Source organism: Cimex lectularius, unplaced genomic scaffold (assembly GCF_000648675.2).
Source record: "Cimex lectularius strain Harlan isolate CLEC.00 unplaced genomic scaffold, Clec_2.1 scaffold200, whole genome shotgun sequence".
In the NCBI taxonomy this organism is placed as follows: Eukaryota; Metazoa; Arthropoda; class Insecta; order Hemiptera; family Cimicidae; genus Cimex; species Cimex lectularius.
This window is the reverse complement of record NW_019392893.1, coordinates 397,230-416,666: the sequence shown is the minus strand read 5'-3', so window position 1 is coordinate 416,666 and position 19,437 is coordinate 397,230. Positions and strand designations below refer to the sequence as shown.

Sequence of the window (19,437 nt, the reverse complement as noted above, 5' to 3'; positions counted from 1 at the left end):
AGCGGCGTATCTAGCCGAAGGTCGTGGGTTCGAATCCCTCTCGTGCCATTAACGTTGACTAAAAACCTTAATTAATATTTTATAAGGTTGATAAAAATAATGTTGGGCCAGTGTCTTTTCCCTAAGATTCACCGGAAACGTCAACAACCTCTGGCACCTGCACCTCTCTGGAATAAGATTAAATTAAGCAATTTTATCGAGGGCTCATATTTCAAGGTATGGGTGAAATTATTTGACATACTCTGATTTAGTAAAGTAATATTATAACTTATGGATAAAATTAACGCACCTCCCTTAAATTTTAATGTATTTAAATTTATACATTTTTTTACCTAAAATAATTGCAATGGTTGAAAAAATAAGACATTTAAAAAGAAAATGTTTATTATCTAATTATATTTAAAAAATAAATTATTGAGTAAGAACTAAAAAACAGAATGTTCGAATACAAATAAATTTATTTTAAAAAATGTGCCCCTTCAATACCGAGTATTTCCACCTCTGGAAAGAATATTATATTAATATTGATAATTTATATATATTACATAAAATATAAAAGGAGGCATGTTAATGTTCAATATTATAAAACTTTTTTAATGTTTTAATCATTAATATTTTAACTTAACTTTTTCTAAACTTTGTTTAAATATGCAAGAGAAGCATTGAATACACTGATGGACAAAATAAACGCACCACCCTTAAATTTTAATGTATTTAAGTTTATTCATATTTTGTATACCAAAAATAGGTTTGGTTATAAAAATAACGAATGAATGAAAAATAAACAATTATTGAGTAAAGAACAAAAAAAATTTTGTTGTCCCCATTAATACCGAGTTTTTCCATCTCTGGCACGACTCCCGTCCGTTAAATGCCTGTGCCTTACTTGGAATTCTTTTCCTTTCGTCAACATGATAGCTGAATAGAGCAGCGGCGTATTTAGCCGAGGGTCGAGGGTTCGAATCCCTCTCGTGACGCTGACTTTTTTATCTCAACTAAAAACCTTAATTAATTGAGAGATATCAATTGGTCAAGCGGACCACGAAAACAGTGAAGTTATTATTAATGTTGATCTCATTTTTTGTATTGTATTTCTTCATATAGTTAAATAATTTTTTATTATTAATTTTTAAGGCCGTTTTAATTAAAGGTCATTTCACGCCTAACATTCAAACCTTCTATCTTAGGTAAGCTATATCCCTTCATATTTCTATATAGCTCTGACTCCAAGCATTCACTCGTAAATTATTATTTTTAAACCTAACAAATAAATTATGAAATTTATTTCTGTTCTGTGATTAAAATTTTGAATTTTTGTTTCATAATTTAAACATTTCTCATAGGCTTGTATGGTCAATAATAATAAGGTCGGTAGCCACAACCGTTAAGGAGTTGACACGGCGCTCATCACTGTAAGGTAAAGGTCCAGGGTTCGAATCCAGCGGCCCTGCATTCAAACCCGACATACTTGGAAATGTTTATTGTTCCAAAAACACCGACACCCTGAGGGTAGATATGACCTCGGCTGTTGTGAACCCTCATAAGAAAAAAATTTAAAAAAAGTCAGACTCAGCATGAGTATAGACTCATCGTTATGCTTTTATTCTTCCATTCGAATACTATAAAATTATTATTATCCAACTTTTCGTTCACGGATGTAAAAGTCTGCGGTACACAAGAAAAGTGTATGTTAGAAGAACATACACTAGAAAAGAAGACAGCAAACGAGTTTGCTATTAAAAGTTTATCGCTTTCAGAATATTGATTGATATTGGTTGTGTAGCTAGCCAATTTTTTTTAAATGTTAACATTATTTCGAAAGTTATTAATGCAATCAACTTAAGAATGTGAAGATTCAACATTATTTGAGTAACTTTTAGACTAGCTAGTTCTTTTCATTGTGCTTTAGTTTTAAATCTTGAACAAACCCGTCAATAAAAGCTTTATTTTTATTTTGCGGTAAAGACAAGACTTGAAATCGACAGCATGCTGTAGATCCTTGCCTATACAGACATTTATTGTCTGCGTTTCTTCGAATTTACTGGTTAATCGGGGAAGACAGACACGGAACGCCCAGGACGGGAACGCCCGCACTCGACCGACGACCGATCCGGGTAGTTGGAAAGGTGAAGCGTGACTATTAATCCGCCAGGACGAAGATAAATACGAATAAATATTTACACTTGTTTATTATCCTTATAAATAAAAGACGTCGGAGTCTAAGGGGCCGATTGTACAAGCGATAGCGTGGCCCGTTGCCCAGGCATCGTCCTCCTCGTGGATATTAATTGTCCTAACAAATAGTTACACGGATCTGGCATATTTGTCACCGAAATCGCCGTCCAGCAGATCCGAGAGCTTCTCGGTTATTATTGATCGTTTTATCGCCCTCTTGGAAGACCAAATAGCAAAGCGAAACTACCAGGCGATAAAAGTGGTTAACATTGTGCAACTTACTTAAAATTGACTTGTAACTTCTTCTCCTTCTAACAACATACGACTTATATTTTTTTAAAGTTACAATGTACGACGATTCTTAAAACAACATAGTTAAGTCGTCTCCGAGCGTCCCCATCTCCCTATCCTCACTGTTGCCATTTACCACGAATCGACTATTGTCATCATTACTGGCCCACTTAATGTGGAACTGCGACGACGACGGGTGGTACAATGTGGTTAAGGCTCGGGGTCCAAGAAAGGGTACCTCGTGACATCATCGAAGTCCCTTTCTCGCTCCAGGTTCCTTCATTGTTTCCTGTGACCCCCCCCAACCCTTGGCTACAAGGGGGGGGTGTCCGGGCGCAAAATAATTGTGTAGCCCTGAGGGCTTGGCAACCTCTCTAAAGCACAAGCTGTACTCGTGTCGGCCTCGGGTCGGCATGGGGCGGCGGGTGCCTTATCAGAGGCACACGAGGGCCAGAGCACCAGATCCTGTCTACATAGACGGGGGAGGGTGCATAACCATCTGTACTACGGGGTAACAGAAATGTTTCAAGGTTCAGCCCCTGTTACAATGAGAATGGACTCGTAATTGGCCGTGGCGAGACACCTGGCGGGTACTTAGAGAAGAGGCTGTCTTCTATCTGTGACCTTCGCACGAAATTTGCGCATGACCATCGTTATACACCCGGCCTCACGGGATACGGCGGATCGGACGGCAGCGTATGAGCGTATGAGCGTTCTATGATTATGCTGAAAAGTCCCTCGAATGTGTGAGTAGTGGCGGATGGGAACGGGTAGTGAATCGGTTGCTCCTATTCGAGTATGCTTTGCACGTAGGTGTAGGCTGAGCTCGATTGGAGGCTTTTAACGTAGGCGGTACTCCTCTAGGGGGTGGTTAGCAATTCCACTTTAAACAAAACCGTGGCCAGAGCGGATCTGATAGTTTCTACGCTAGGGAAGCCCCACTATTCTGGGAGGTAGAGTGGCCTTCTCTTTCTAGGGAGTGCGCGGGAGACCAGACTGATGCTTAATGCGGACCCGACCACTCGGAATAGGCAAGCGGAGAGCGAGGTTGTCTTGGCCCCTCGGGGCTGAGCTGCCTCTACACCAACGCTGCGGCAGTAACACACTTCTGTCGTATGCGGAGGTGCGTCAGCTCTCATCTTGATAATCAAAACGTCCGATAAGGCCGAATAGGCTAGGTACGGACGTTAAAATCCTCATTATCCTTTTAGGACGACCGGGTATACGGGAAACCAATGTCACCATTACTCGACAGACGATCAAAACTTCTACAAAATTACAAAACATTGATATATACCATGGTTCTCCAACCTATGTGGACTTATGGCATCTCTGGGAGTCAACCAAGCATTCCAACTCCCAACGCATTCAAAGATTCCAATCAAAAGTCCGAGGAAAAATTGTTAACCCTGCTTATTATGTATCAAACCTCACCGAGATCTTAATATTCCCTTTGTTCCAGAAGTAGCGGACAGCAATTACAAAAAATTCCATCAATCCCTTTTCACCCATCCCGATGCCTTGGTCCGTCAGCTCAGTTCTATTACCATCCCAGATAATCCTCCTCGGCAATTGAGACGCCGATGGCCACGTGACACCCTAAGTGACAAAGAAAACTGAAACGTAGTCATATTTTTTCCAAAGGAGACTCACTGACGGGTGATTTCTCATCACATGTTTTTCACACAAGCTGCCGAATAATACCTATTGATGGGAAACGACTAAACTACAGCTTTTTTCACCTTATTTACCTTAGCAAGAAATTATTTATTTTTACATCTGTAAAACAATTACAATAGTCGAAAGGCTGTAAGAACAAAACTGTTGACTTGAAAAATATGTGAGAAGAACTCACCCAGAGCAAATAAATAATGACTATGAAAAGAATTTCTCTTTTTTCATTTTTAAATAAATCAGTTAATAATTTTTCTTAAGACTTTTGATTGGTTTCTTTGGAAGGTTGGAAGTTGGAGTTAGTGCCCCCCCCCCCAACGTTGGCTGGAGGTCCACATAGGTTTGAGAACTATGGTATAAACCCTTTGTTGTTAAATGAAAGTTTGAATTTTCTGTCGAGTAGTGGTGAAAACTACTATATATATATATATGTGTGTGTGTGTGTGTGTGTGTGTGTAGTATATAGTGTACCTTGTCTAACTCTGAAGTTACGGTCAGAAATGCACGATTTTAAGATTAGAACTTAGGTACTGGGTACGATGCCCTTCAGCTTCCACAGTAGGACCGGATGACAAACAAGGAATTAACAAGGAACACACCAGGACAACACTGCTTCTGGTCAAGAGTGGAAGAAATGACATCCATGAATTAATTATTATGATATAAATTGTACCAAACCTATCAGGACAAAAGTAAATAAAAGAAGTAAACAAAGGATTGCTTACTGTTTATTTTGACTACGGTAGCTCCTAATTACTGTTATTAACGTGGAAAGATTATGGATTTAATTTTAAACTAAATAAATTAAGTAGTGCGTTAAATTTGTCCATCAGTGTATAATATTTCAATAAAGAGTTAAACTAACAATTATTTTATTCAAAATTGAGATAAGTTGCCTCGGTCATCGATTTGATGTTCAGCTAGCAGCTCAACGGCATCTTCAGTGGAATTTTACGTCTTGGACATTTTACTTCCATTTTTTTTTGTAAAACGTATTTCTATAAAGGTGGGCAAAAGCTGGAAAAAACACCGACTTCTTCAATCACCCGCTATAAGCCGCTAAAAAAAAAAATAAAAAATAAAGATTAGGCGGATAACACCATGAAACACATCCGACAAAGATACCGACACAGGTCCAGGCCTATAAGTTACATACTTTCTGTAAAATGGTATGTTTAAGTTAACTAACATAAAGCTAATAAATAACACGGCATATGCCATTGAATAAAAGAAGAGTTTTTATATTTCAAACTGAAGGTTTGGACGATTTTTTATTTTACGCTCGTAAAACAATTTAATGTAAAGAAAAACATATTGGTATTCTGCCTCGTCTGAAATTATGTTTTTATTTAATTATTTATTTATTTATTTTTTATATCTGTACGATTTTGCTCGTGTTCCAAGTTAAAAGTTTTTTGTATTCTGCGGTTTCACAACGTTCTCAAGCTTTTGGTCACCTTTTGATAAATTTGATACACCAAGGTCTCAAATCTTTTTGAGTGTGAATTAAGTTTCACAATTGAACGATAAAACATTTATAATTCAAAAACAACCCTGGAAAGTTAAAACTGTACCTTTCTTTCATTTTTTCTCTCTTTAAAACGTAAAGTAAATGTTGAATGTGTCAGCAATGTACAATGTTTTATTTAACGTTTGTGTGTTTATTGTGTATTTTATCGTTTTGTCACACGTGAGACGAGGTGGCCGAGGGTTGTCGTGTAACAAAATTGGCCATTTCCGATTGACCAAAGATGGCTTTAATAATACCTTCTCATGTTTCAATTTTGGCAATTTCGTTTCGCTAGGATTCAACAAGCTGTAGTAAATCAGCCCAAATGAAGCTCACTAAAGAGTCACCATTGCTTTTTTTTTAGAAAGGGAAATGACTTTGGAAAATGTAGTGCCGCTTCTCCTTTGTCGAGCCACTGTCTAGAACATCTGCTGTTATCTAAAGCCTAGAACGCACTGGGATTCTTTGTTCGGACTCTTTGTCAAAGAGCTGCGTTTGGGATCCATTTTCTTGTATCCGGGACAATGAATCTTGAATCCGGGGTGTTGCGTTTTAGAATGTTTTGAATTCCATCATAAATGGGTTCTTTAAACGGGAACACACTTACCCGATGCAACGCCATGCGACGCTACCCGACGCCTTGCCACGTTTTGGTGGGGTGTGCACATCTATCCGACGCAAGCACACGTCGCGTACAGTCCACAGCGTTTATCACAATAATCACTATCAAAATCGCAACGCATCTTTTGTTCTTAATGCACTATTTTGAGCAAAACCTTATACAGACATGTAATAAATTGTTTGTTAAATTTCATGAGCACAACCATCTAATAAATTGTTTGTTAATCTTAATTGTTTTAAATAAAGTTATTCCTAACCATCATAATTAAACAATGTTTATAAAAATCTTAGCATTTTTGATCTCGTTTAATTTGGTTTACATTAAAATAACATGTAATTAATATAATGACTTAGTTTAGAACTTAGTTTGAAATAAACTACAAAAAATATGAGTGTCCTGTTCTGATTCTACCTGACATTACAAAATGGTGTAATTTTACGAGCAAAACTATGAAATAAATTGTTAATTAAATTTTATGGGAAAAACCGTGTAATAAATTGTTCCAATTTTAGTATATGTACCGCCGAAGCGAGTAAAATAAATTGTTAGTAAAATTCATTATATCAAAAAATCGTATTCCGCTGTTTTGATTAATTTTCTACCAAACCATTAAAATTAATTTTTTAAATAGAAACTAATTAATTTTTAATCACAGTTAATTTGGTTTATATGAAAATAAGTATGTTGTAATTAATATAACGACAATAATACATGTAGTTTGGATAAAAATATGAGTGTCCAGTTCTTTTGTCTTCGACTGTACTCGATGCTACCGGACGAAAATCTGGACAGTGGGGATCGCAGAGCGTCGGGTAGGTTAGCGTGGCATAGCATCGGGTAAGTGTGTTTCTAGCTTAAAGCCGGAACCGCCGAACACCGATGCAACGCCATGCGACGCTACCCGACGCAAATCCTAAGTCCACTTTTCCGTAAGGTTGTATTACTCCCGTGCACATCTGCCCGATGCTATGCAACGCTACGGGTAGCATCGAGTACAGTCGAAGACAAAAGAACCGGACACTCATATTTTTATTCAGACTACATGTATTACTGTTATTACATTAATTACAACATGCTTGTTTTAACATAAACCAAATTTACCGAGATCAAAAATAGATTAGTTTTTATTTAAAAAAAATAATTTTAATGGTTTGGAAGAAAATCAATTAAAACACCAGAATACCATTTTTTGATTAATGAATTTAACTAACAATTTATTACACGGTTTTTCTCATAAAATTTAACTAACAATTTATTTCATGGTTTTGTTCGTAAAATTACACCATTTTTGTCAGGTAGCGTCAGAACAGGACAGTTATATTTTTTGCAGTTTATTTCAAACTAATGTTGTCAAATAACATGTAATTTTGTCGTTATATTAATTACAACATTCTTATTTTAATGTAAACCAAATTAAACGAGATTAAAAATTCATAAGTTTTTATAAAAATGATGGTTAGTAAGAAAATTGATCAAAACACCGGAATAACTTTATTTAAAACAATTAAGTTTAACAAACAATTTATTAGATGGTTGTGCTCATAAAATTTAACTGACAATTTATAACAAGGTTTTGCTCAAAATAGTGCATTAAGAACAAAAGAAGCAATGCAATTGTGACTGTTGTGATACACGCTGCTGTGTGACTGTGCAGATGTTTACCAAAACGTGACAAGGCGTCGGGTAGCATCGCATAGTGTTGCATGGGGTAAGTGTGTTCCCCGCTTTACTCAATGTTGCTCAACATTGAGTCAGTGTGGACATGAATCAAACCGAGCGGAGCTCTCAACCATTTTCGCGCTATTTTTCAGCGACCCTGTGGCTGAGTTAGCCCAAAAATATGAAGTTAGACTTGCACATGAGGCTTGCATGAGAGTCTCCACTTGCAAAGAAACGGAGAGTTATTTGCTATCCTGTCGGTAGCAGAAACTGGCACCCTAAAATTCGTCTCCTTTTTCAAAATGTGTGGTCCAAACATTTCCAAAAGACATTCAAAGTTGACTGAACTGATCCGAACAAAATTTCGGAATCCCATTCAGTGTGTCAAAAAGATTGTGCCCATGCTTATTCTGATCCTTGAATATCCCACGAATCCACCAAAGAGGTGGCTTTTCCCCCCCCACTCCATAGAGCTACATAAAGTGCTACTACAATCCCTGAGAGCACGACATGACTCAGACTCAAACTAGATATGGACATGATTTACGGAGAGACAATGTTGCGAAGCAAAGAGTATGTGACATGAATCCGAGTGTGCGACAGAGTCCGAACAAAGAATTCCAGTGCATACAAGGCTCTAGAAAATCCACTTTTCATCAGAAGTAACGCCTTAACTGTTGCGGCCACCGACGCCCCATTTATAGTTTTTAATATTCAGTTTATCTCCTCTCTTGAATAGTAAAATTAATTATTCCAAATAATTATTCTTTTTATCTAAGGTTAATGTTGAGATGAAACGTGTCATTCGAACCCACAAATTTTTCATTTTTAATTTTCCATCTCAACCAAAAACCTTAGATAAAAAGAATTTTTTTTTTTTTTTTCGTTATGAACTATACATATTAGCTATGTGACAATTCATATATGTGTTCAAATTTGGGGGTGTTATTGTGAAAAAGGGCCAGAGGCGACAGTGGGAATCGAACCCACGACCGCGGCGTGAGAGTCTCTCATGCTAACCACTTGGCTACCGCGGTCCCCATAAAAAGAATAATTAATTGGAATAATTAATATGGTCAATTATGACCCCTAAGCAAATATGGAGTAAAATTAAAGATGATTTCAACTAAGATCCTGGGAACTTTTGAGCAAAAGAAAGAAATTTTAATTTTCTCAGTTATACAATAAAAAAATGAAACATTCATGAAGCTAAATAATAATTACAATTAATTAAGGTTTTGAGTTGAGATAAAAAAGTCAATGGCACGAGCGGGATTTGAACCCACGATCTTCGGCTTGATACTCCGCATTGAAAAATGGCGAAAAGGAGGGAAAATTCAAAAGGTGTGGTTGAATGGGAAGTTGGTTTCCGAGTGGATCGTGGTCACGATAGCTCAAGTGGTAGAGCAGCGGCGAATCAAGCCGTAGATCGTGGGTTCGAATCCCGCTCGTGCCATTGACTTTTTTATCTCAACTAAAAACCTTAATTAATTGTAATATATTAATTGGTCAAGCAGACCACGAAATTAGTGAATTTAAATAATAATATCAACCTACTACATTTCAAATAAAGAAGAAATATATGATATGGAAAAAGCAAACAAATTCGATAAAACCAGACATTTATTATTTAAAAAATAGACAACCAACACCACATTAACAATAATCTACTGAAATTACATATAATTATTTATCATTATCATTTTAAGAATATGTATATATATTTAAAAAAATCAGTCATAGTTGGGAAAATAGTTTGAACACATTTTTCCATCTTCATCTTCACCGCCTGGGCAGTCCTCTTCATCATCGCACACCCACGGACGTGGCACACATTTCTGCCGTTTTCCTTTGCCACACTGAAATTAAATCAATATATAATTTGGTCATTTGCTGAAACATTAATACATACCAAGTATTCATAGTCAGGATCACAAAAGGTGTCGGAATCTTCATCCAAGTCAAACGGTTCTTCATCGGTGCAATAAAACTCGTCTGACCCGTCAGTGCAGTCTTTGTGACCGTCGCAGACATGTCTTGGGGCCACACAACCTCCTTTGTTGCACCTGAATTTTATCAAGATCTGTTTTGAACTGTTTTTTTTCTTTATTAAAGAAACTCACTTGAAGTAATTATAGCTGCAGCTTGATGAGTAATGGTAGTGGTTGTTCTGGTTTTGGCTGTAGCTCGGGTAATGATGATGATCTGGGCAGTTTCGCTTGTCCTCATCCCAACTGAGAAAAAATTTGTAAAAGTGTTTATTTTTATTTAAGAATTCATCACTAATCATTTAATATGTAAGAAATAACAAAAGGCGATTAAAATATTTTTAGTATTACCCATCAGAACAGTCTGTTCTTCCGTCGCATAACCAGCTTATGGGAAGGCAAACATGAACACCTCTGGAGAAGCACTCAAACTCGTTGCGTCTGCAATTGTCTGAGTTATAATTGCTGAGACTGTACTCACTGAGTCCTCTCTTGCAGTCTTGCTCATCAAAACCATCTAAAAGAAATTTTTATAAAAATATAACGTGCTTTTTATTCACTTATTTTTTGTCTTACGGGCTTTCATATTAGCCACAGTATTTCGATTATATTTTTTTGACTTCTGACATTTGGAATGTAGAAGGGAGAAGGGAGATGTCAAACAATGGGGTACGGCAATGCAAAGATCACGGAAAGAGGAAATTGTATTTGCTAGGCATAGGATAGGCCACACAAGGTTGACGCATAGTCACCTCATGTCCAGAAAACCTAGTATGCACAACTTGCAACAAGTAATCACCATCAAGCAAATTCTGACATGTAAAAACTATGAAGAAAAACTATACGTGGTTGTATACCTTAATTTTTATTATTTTTGTTTAATACATTTGCAACTGAAAAATTTTACTGTGTGCAGTTCACTCTTACTTGCTAGGTGTTTGAAATTCACCATTCTAGATTTACAGCATGATTATTTGTTATTAGTAGGCAAGGAAACTTAATCAGTAGACCTAGTTGATCCTGTCTTACCACATGTTTTACCTCCAAAATTGACAATTTGACTTTTAATATCAAAAATGCACCAGCTGTTGTTCAACTGAAATGCTTCAATAAAAAAAAGCTAAAAGGTTGTCGAAGAAATGCAAGTGGTAGAAACGAAATTATTCACAAAAGAGTCATCTAAAAGAACTAGTTTTTACATTTTCCTGTGGTTTAAGGTTTTGTTTGATATTTTATTGTAGTGATCAACCAATAGCTGCTAATTGTAGAAGTGGATTCAACGGACCACATCTCTGATCCACGCCTACCATTGTTTGATATTGTTTATTAATTTCAATATATTTTAGGTTGATTCAGCTCATGTGTCTGAACCGGTTGAAAGTCTTGAATTTTGAAGTTTAAACTGTTGTTGACTATAGCTTACCAGGAGAAAATTGTAGTTGTACTTGCAGACTTGGGTTGTAGTGGCCAAGTCCAAGCTGGTTTACAGATTAGAATTTTTTCTCAAGGTCGCATTGATTGAATAAAAATTGAAACTAGATGTGAAAACCAAAAAAGTCAGTTTGGTCAATATTGATCTCTTCCCAATTTTAATCCCCCCCCATAGACATCAAATTGAAGGTAATTAAACAAAAAGTGATATTCAGAGGAATATTCAAACTCTGCCATAATTGATCATATCACTGAAATACATTTTGATTCAATTTAAGACTTTCTGTCTGCCTAACAACTACAGATCATTGAAAGTAATTGTTTATTCAATGTACTGACAAAAAGTGTAAAATATAAGTTGTTCAATTTAAGAACACTGAATAAACTACAAAATATTATGTTATAGAAATTACTGAAAGAGATCATTCATCCCATTAAGGTGAGAATTATGTTTCAATTTACAATTTTAACAGGAAACATGTATAGAATTTTTATTTGAGTAAAAGAGTAGACATAAATAGTTAATGCACAACTGCACAAGTAGATAGTTTCAGACTCAACCAAATGTGCAGTAATAAAATGTATAAAAAATTTTCAGTGAAAACCAAAAGACGAGCAAAGACGAAGATGGCTGGCCTCACTTTGTCAGTTACAAGGTGTGTCAAACTGATGAAGCACACCATGCCTGTCAAACGGATAAGTCCCCTTGCTGGCGTATTCATAGCCGGCGCTTTGGAGTACCTCATCAAGGAGGTGTTCGACTTGGCTGCGAATATCGCCAATCTCTACGGAAAAGTCCGGTACGGGTCTTGGGGTCTAAGTGGAAAATGTATTTTAATTTTACACCTTTCAGGGTCACTCCGAGGCACATCTTGCTGGCGATCAAAAACGACGAAGAGCTTGACAGCCTCCTGGCTGCGGTTACGATTGCTCAAGGTGGCGTTGCGCCACTACCAAACATGATACAAAAAGAAATTACAAAGAGGGCGAAGAAAAAATATGCTCATCTGCTCATGAAGAATAGATGAAATATTTCAACATTTAATTTTTAAATGCTTATGTGTACATAATTTGTTTTACATTTGGTGTAAGTTGAAATGGTACAATTTCCTTTCAATGTTTCATTTGTTTTGATTAAACTGTTTAAAACAATTCATGAATATGTAATGCTGAAAGATGTAATGTTCTAACTTTGTTTCTTAAAATTTCTTAAAAAACAAATTATGTAGTTAAGGATGAATTGTAATTATTCCTATCAGACAGATTTAGATCTAGATGTAGGAAGCCCCAGCCAAAAAAAAAAAAAAAAAGTGTAGGGCAGTCAATGAATTTTTGAAAGAATCTATATACATTTAAAAATGAACATTCAAACTAGCCATATGTTCAGAAATGACCAAAATACAAATTCATCACTGCAACCCTCAAGAAATCACGCTCAGTTTTTTCTGAGCTTTCCATGATCAGTGCTAACCAAACTTTAATTGACTGGTTGGAAAAGATAATTCTAATTGCAAACTGGATAAAATACGTTGTTGCTCTACCACTTGAGCTATCGTGACCTCGATCCACTCGGACACCAACTTCCCATCTCAACCGCACCTTTTGAATTTTCCCTCCTTTTTTACTTTTTGTCAAGCGGACCACGAAATTAGTGAATTTAATGATTAAAAATGAAGTATACTTCACTAAAGCTCTCCGTGGCCATTTCATTTGTCGTCAAGAATCCAATCCAATTACACGACATTTGAAAAATGGCAAAAAGGAGGGAAAAATACATGATTTGGAATCCTTTCTAGGGTATGAACCTGAAGTAAAAAAATGTTCTTCTCCATCCTCTCTACACGATATTTTATTACATCACTCAATTTGTTACTTAACCCTAGTTCAGATTTTAAAACCTGAAAGACTACATACTTTAACTTTAGTCAATAAACAGTCAATGAACAGTAAGTAGTTACAAGGGTGTGTAAAACTATGGAATTAAGTAAGGGGGGAATATGAATATGATAGCGAATATGAAATAGTCATAGTGAAGCTTCACTAAAGCTCTCCGTGGCCATTTCATTTATGGTCGAGAATCCAATTCAATTACACATTTGAAAAATGGAAAAAAGGAGGGAAAATTCAAAAGGTGCGGTTGAGATGGGAAGTTGGTGTCCGAGTGAATCGAGGTCACGATAGCTCAAGTGGTAGAGCATCGGCGTATCAAGCCGAAGATTTTGGGTTAGAATCCCGCTCGTGCCATTGACTTTTTTATCTCAACTATATACCTTAATTAATTGTAATTTATTGTAATTGCTCAATAAACAAGCAACTGCTTCTTGCAAGGTCAAAATAACTGTGTACATCTACGGTGTACTTGCAGCAAGTTCAGCAAGATACTGTAGCTTGCAGAAATTGACTTGCGTGAACGAGTGTTCACATGTCAAAAGTTGCTAGTGGAAGTCAACTTGTGCAAGATTTATTGCTAGTGGAGACTTTGCTTTGGAGAAAACAGGATTGTTTTATTGTACATAGTAATGACAGTTTTGTCCCTTAGTGTGTGTTGAGAGTGAATATATTGTTTTAGGGTGAATGTGTAGTGTGAGAGAGTCGATGGTGGAACGATGAATATGTCCCTCAATTAGGTTAGGTGTATAAATTGTGTAGACAGTGATAGAGGAATGTCGAGCATTCAATTGCCTGAATGGTATGTTGGAGTAATAAGTAAGACTGTATTTGACGGTGAGTGAGAGTGTGAATAAATTTAAGAACTGATTGCGTTATGGGCTGAAATGACTTAGCTGTTGACGGCCCCTGCAGCCCAACCTCAATGGCTGGACTGATAAGACTGAGGTTTGACCCTGGACTCCCAACATCTGAGGCCTGTGAGAAGTGACAGGTTTAACTTTGTACACGCATGATGTAATGTATATCTATGTGCGTATTTGAACTTATATCAATCAATAATCAGTATATATAAATATTTTTATCTACCTTGGCAGTCATTATCACCATCGCACTCCCAGTTAAGAGGAATGCAGATGCTGGAACCTTTACAGGGGAACCCTTGAAATGGTTTCTTGTTTTCGACAAAACATGTGACTGTCAGCCTTTTCTTGCCATCTAAAAGGAAAACTTATACTTTTACCACTCATTACAACTACAATGCTACACCTACTTGGTCGTATTCGTTCATAATTCGTACTCGCTGACCCTTCAAATTTGACATGTTCCAGAGTCAGCCTGCCTGTAAAAAGGAATGCGGAGGATATCTCTTTCGTGCCCACGCCAAATGGCTTTAGTGCCAAACGCACGATAGATTGTGATGGGAGGTCGTTGAGGACGACTGTCTCTGTGTTCGGGAAAACGTGTACAACCATTTTGCTAGAACTGTTTCTCGCTAGATCTCTGAAAATCACGTGAAATATATTGAGAACAATTTTTATTGTACTAACCCCTGATACTTACAACACCTCTAACATCATATTGTCTTTCTGCTTGGGCAGTTTCAGACTGATTGAGACAGATTGGATTTTCAACCCAGTCTCTCGTTTTGCTGAAAGGGTGTTTAGAATAGTTTTCGATTCATTTTCTGAAAATTTAAAATAAAAACCGACATTATATTTTAATTCCCTAGTTTCGTGGTCCGCTTGACCAATTAATATCTTACAATTAATTAAGGTTTTCAGTTGAGATAAAAAAGTCAATGGCACAAGCGGGATTCGAACCCAAGATCTTCGGCTTGATACGCAAAAAGGAGGGAAAATTCAAAAGGTGTGGTTGAGATGGGAGGTTGGTGTCCGAGTGGATCGAGGTCACGATAGCTCAGGTGGTAGAGCAGCAGCGTATCTAGCCGAAGATCGTGGGTTCGAATCCCGCTCGTGACATTGACTTTTTTTATCTCAACTAAAAACCTTCATTAATTGTATTATATTTTAAATTAAGACTATTAAAATGCATATTTGTTAACAGAAAGATACTTTATTTACATTTAAAAAGAAAGATTTAATGTTAGACCAAAACATTAATAAAAATAATACAATATAGAAATGAAAGACCTAAGTATTTTTAATTGAGATTATTTTCAGTAAAATTTAAGAGTGACTTAATATCCCGACAAGCTTAAGGTTAGAAACATCAACAGCATCCTGTCAATTCTTTTTTCGTACAATTAATATGTTAATGACTAATTTTTTTTTTAAATTATTGAAGCTGTTTACTTTAACAATTATTTTTTATTTTATACAGTATTGCTAATTAAAATGCTAGGCCCAAAATTTAGCAGGTGCATATGTCGATGTTTCAAAATTTAATATTATTATCTACTAATTAATTAAAACAATTAAGGGCTACATATTCAAATTTTGTTAAAAATATTTTGTTCTAACAGAGCTGTTACAAAATCATTTTTAAATTGTTTAATTACCAGAGACTATTCTGGCTGAGTCGAATCTGAAAAAAGTTGTATCCTTTCTGCTGCTGTTGTTCCAGCCGTCCAAGGCCGATTTGTCCTTCACGACCCTGAGCTCACCCTGATAGCCAGACGCATCTTGAAGATTTCTCACGACAAAAGATTCATCCCTCGGATAGTAAAGTACTGCGTTTTCGACAAACCTGTTTCCCTTTCTCAAGATGAACGAAGTCCCGATTCTATCACCGCTCAGGTATTCGTCCCAGCTGAACTTGGCTTCTACATTCTCAATAATTACATTTTCTAAAAACTGAGGTGGCAAACTTCTCTTCTTTCTTGTTGTCGTTTTATTTTTGAACAAGGAATAGTCGAATTTGTACGTTTTAGCTTTTCCAATCGATTTGTTTTTATTAAAAGGGCTCGCTGATGAGGTTTTTGTCAGAGATATTATTAAAATTGTGAATAAACAAAAATTTAACTTCATCCTTCCTAGAAGTAAGACATATTTATAACATTTTTTTTTTTTTTTAAAGAAAACTTGTAATACCTGAATTGTAGAATACAGACCGTTTCGTGCAGTCATCACCCAAGTGACCTGCCAGTCTTAAAGAAGCGATTGTCCAAAAATAATAGACCTCCCCTCCAGAATTTGGCTTTTGTTACCAGCCCTTTGTTTCAAGTTCAAGGCTGACAAAGTTCCAGCACTGTTAATTATGGAATATAATGAATCCAGCTTATTGTCGTTGTGAAAGCAAAAGGAAAAGACGCAGCCTCCATTGTTTTTTGTTAAAACTTTTTTTTTCAATTGCAATTTTTTCTCAATATTATCTATGAACACATTCATTCCGGCTAGTCTGAAATGTAATCATGAAAATTATTAGCAAAAAAACACTTTCTCAGTAATTACTTTCCAATTGTCAACCTTCTTAGGGTTCTAAAATTATGTATAAATTAATCAACATATTTTGTGATTATTGGTAGTGTTGGACAGTGAAAAAGAAGAAGTTTTTTTTAAGAAATCGATTTAATCTGTGAAGTTTCGGTTTTTCTGTAGCTATCTTCATGGGATTTTTAAATGACTGTGCGATGAGGAGAGGAATCAGGAAATTTGTACTTAAAGGCACCATTTAGTCAAAAATTCAGGAATTACAATATAATAATATAAAACACTGATTTCTACTTCTTCTCTGGCTGACTGTTCAACCAATAATCAACAAAAAAACCCAACACATATGACAAAACAATATATGTTTTATTGAAGTTAATTCATTGAAATTTTCTTCAAGTTCTAAGGTATTAAAAACTAATTCCAGAGCTAACAAAGAAAAAATTGAAAATTGAATTTATTGACTGTTAATAAAGAGGACAAAAATTTATTAAAGAATTAAGAAACTAAAGAACAAGAAAGTATCAAAATCTGATTCAGTTTATAGAAATCCCAGGAAAGGATTTAATGTATTTGAGACTAAGTAAAACATGTGCTTCATGCAGATCACTAGGGTTATTTTGATGATGACAGGAAATGAAAAAGTTTTCATTGATGGCTAGGTTTCTGTCTACCTCTATGTAAATTCCGAATTTTTTTGTAGTAATTATAGCTTGTACATATTTAATAGTAATAAACATTACAAACTTGTGTTTTTTCTTCATCACAAAAGGAGGACAAATGACTTATGAGAAACAAGCGAACTCAGGTACTTGCAAGTTTTGTGATATGGGAGAGTAAGGGGCAAGGAGGTCTTAAGCCATCATCATTTGAGGCAATGTAGACAAATTGTAGAAAGGGCTTGGCCAGATTGATGGGTTTGGGAAGATCGAGAGAGTTGGGAACTTTTGGAAGCAGGAATAGATCATGATGAGGATTTGTAAATTTTGACAATCTGCCTGAGGATTTTTTTGTTTTAAGATTGGATGTGGATATTGGATGGGTTGGTTCTGTATGTCCAAAGTTGTCACAATAATGTCTTGTTTGTATTATTAGTAGTTGATATTTCATGGTCAAAACAGATTTCATTCTAAAAGGCTTTGTAGTTGTCCACGTCCATAGGGCCAGAACCACAACTTGCACTGGAGTGTGTGCTGAAATTGGGACTGGAAAAATGTAAGAAAGAAAAATTCAAGTACTGGACAAAACCAGCAGGCAGGCATGAGGAGAGCTAAGAGATTTATAATTTTCTCAAAAAGGAAGACGAAGGTTACCGGTTTCTCACCGGACTGTTGGCAATTCACCCGGTCGCCGGGTACCTGGGGCTCTGTGGAGATTTTTTTCTGTAGCCACTTCGTCTCCAAAAGTGAAATAATCGGGCGCCACACTGTTTTTATTTTTTTCCCTTCTTTTAGGAAAACAGTGAAACCCTCGGAGTGAAGTAACAAGATAACAAATAAAGAAAAATAAAAACACAACAAGAAAGCAACTATCAATGTCCTCTGTATTGTGAATAAAATGTAAAACAAAAAAAAAAAAAAAAAAAAAAAAAAAAAAAAAAAAAAAAAAAAAAAAAGAAATACAAGTCTCTTCGAAAAAAAAATAAAAAATAAAAAAAAATAAAAAATAAAAATAAAAAAAAAACTGCCCAGAAACCAATCTTACGATATAAATGAAAAGCTCGAACCTCGTGTACGTTCTTTTTCTTGTCGTTCCAGAGCGGTTCTCCCCTCACACACGTGAATCCTCCACTCCACGACGATGAGAAAAGTCCCAAAATAAAACACTGTCACGTTCCTCTTTTTTCTTTTTCACCCGGCTCGTCCACACTGACCAGTCTCAGCTCGAGTCCTCCTTGTTCACGCCGGTCAGGCCCCACTCCTTGCCAGCATCCCTGCTGAGCCCCTTTCAGCTTCCAAATGCCACCTGTGCGTCTTCGGCCTCTTCCAGACCTCGCTCATCCTTGCCGACGGCACCCTCGTCTCTGCCCGAGTCTAGTCACCCCAGTGTAAAAAGTTTTTTTTACTCTCTCTCTCATTTTCGCTTGTAACAAACCTCTCACTCAGGCAGGATTTGAGAAAAATTGTAGGCGTGTACATTGACCACTGCCCACTTAACTATCAACTAAAGAAAATGAGCAAAGCAGTGCAGAAATGTGTCAAATGTCAAGAGGTACCAGAGACATTGGCATATATACTGAGGATGTGATGAAGCATTAGCCCGTTTACGGTATAGCCACTTCGGCAGGATATTTCACATACCCAAGGAGATCCACAAAGAGGCACCAAGAAAAGTGCTAGTTTTATAAGGAACAGCACATTTTACAGGGTATGGCTATAACCATAAGCGTTCCACAATAGATCTATTTAGGTTTACTGGGGGGAAAAAAACGTTATTTGACCCAAAAAAGTCTTGTGTTGTGGTTTCCACATCAGTCCGCTATCTAGACTCAGTCAGACAAAATTTTTGACTTGAATAAAAATTAGTAACTTTTCTTTTAACAGGTATTTTAACAATGAGGTAATATGAAATTCTGGGGTTTTGGAATTTAAAAAAAAAATTGTATGTTGGGTTCAAATTTAGGGCGACTGTGATTTGACACCAAATAGTTTTGTTCTCCACTGTACTTCAATAACAAGTAGCTAAGTGGCATCAGTGGCTGCAGAGTGTTAGAGTTGATGATGGGTGTTGATCTGCGAGTCGGTGAACTCACAATGAACTGGAATAGGGTCAGTTATTGGATCTGTGTTCTCTCGTGGCTTTGTAGGG

General features: G+C 36.3%; 2 protein-coding genes across 3 annotated transcripts; one reads left to right on the top strand and one right to left on the bottom strand.

Annotated features, from left to right (window-relative positions):
* Positions 1 to 9,536: 9,536 nt before the first annotated feature.
* Positions 9,537 to 16,975, bottom strand: LOC106667748 (serine protease nudel-like). The gene is made up of 9 exons (XM_014395887.2): positions 16,291 to 16,975; positions 15,759 to 16,232; positions 14,801 to 14,924; positions 14,511 to 14,740; positions 14,327 to 14,455; positions 10,271 to 10,436; positions 10,055 to 10,165; positions 9,844 to 9,997; positions 9,537 to 9,790 (listed from the first exon to the last, which is right to left on the bottom strand). Exons 2-9 carry the CDS (start codon positions 16,225 to 16,227, stop codon positions 9,665 to 9,667), a joined length of 1,509 nt encoding a protein of 502 aa, XP_014251373.1. The 5' UTR covers positions 16,228 to 16,232; positions 16,291 to 16,975; the 3' UTR covers positions 9,537 to 9,664.
* On the top strand, positions 10,443 to 12,929 carry LOC106667749 (histone H2A-like). 2 transcript variants are annotated; one of them, XM_014395889.2, is made up of 3 exons: positions 10,443 to 11,789; positions 11,949 to 12,150; positions 12,204 to 12,929. In XM_014395889.2, the coding sequence occupies exons 2-3, from the start codon at positions 11,978 to 11,980 to the stop codon at positions 12,376 to 12,378; spliced, it is 348 nt and encodes a 115-aa protein (XP_014251375.1). In that variant the 5' UTR covers positions 10,443 to 11,789; positions 11,949 to 11,977; the 3' UTR covers positions 12,379 to 12,929. The 2 variants fall into 2 exon arrangements, with proteins under 2 accessions (XP_014251375.1, XP_014251374.1); XM_014395888.2 differs by having other exon boundaries at positions 10,443 to 12,150.
* Positions 16,976 to 19,437: the final 2,462 nt, after the last annotated feature.

What these genes read in the sequence shown, in the direction of transcription:
- LOC106667749 (XM_014395888.2), top strand. Translation starts at nt 11,915, where the DNA reads ATGTGCAGTAATAAAATGTATAAAAAATTTTCAGTGAAAACCAAAAGA. An exon ending in AATCTCTACGGAAAAGTCCG is followed by an intron (nt 12,151 to 12,203) that starts GTACGGGTCTTG and finishes TACACCTTTCAG; the next exon opens with GGTCACTCCGAGGCACATCT.
- LOC106667748 (XM_014395887.2), bottom strand. Translation starts at nt 16,227, where the DNA reads ATGAAGTTAAATTTTTGTTTATTCACAATTTTAATAATATCTCTGACA. An exon ending in TGGTGATAATGACTGCCAAG is followed by an intron (nt 10,437 to 14,326) that starts GTAGATAAAAAT and finishes AATTTCTTTTAG; the next exon opens with ATGGTTTTGATGAGCAAGAC. An exon ending in TGCAGCTATAATTACTTCAA is followed by an intron (nt 9,998 to 10,054) that starts GTGAGTTTCTTT and finishes GATAAAATTCAG; the next exon opens with GTGCAACAAAGGAGGTTGTG.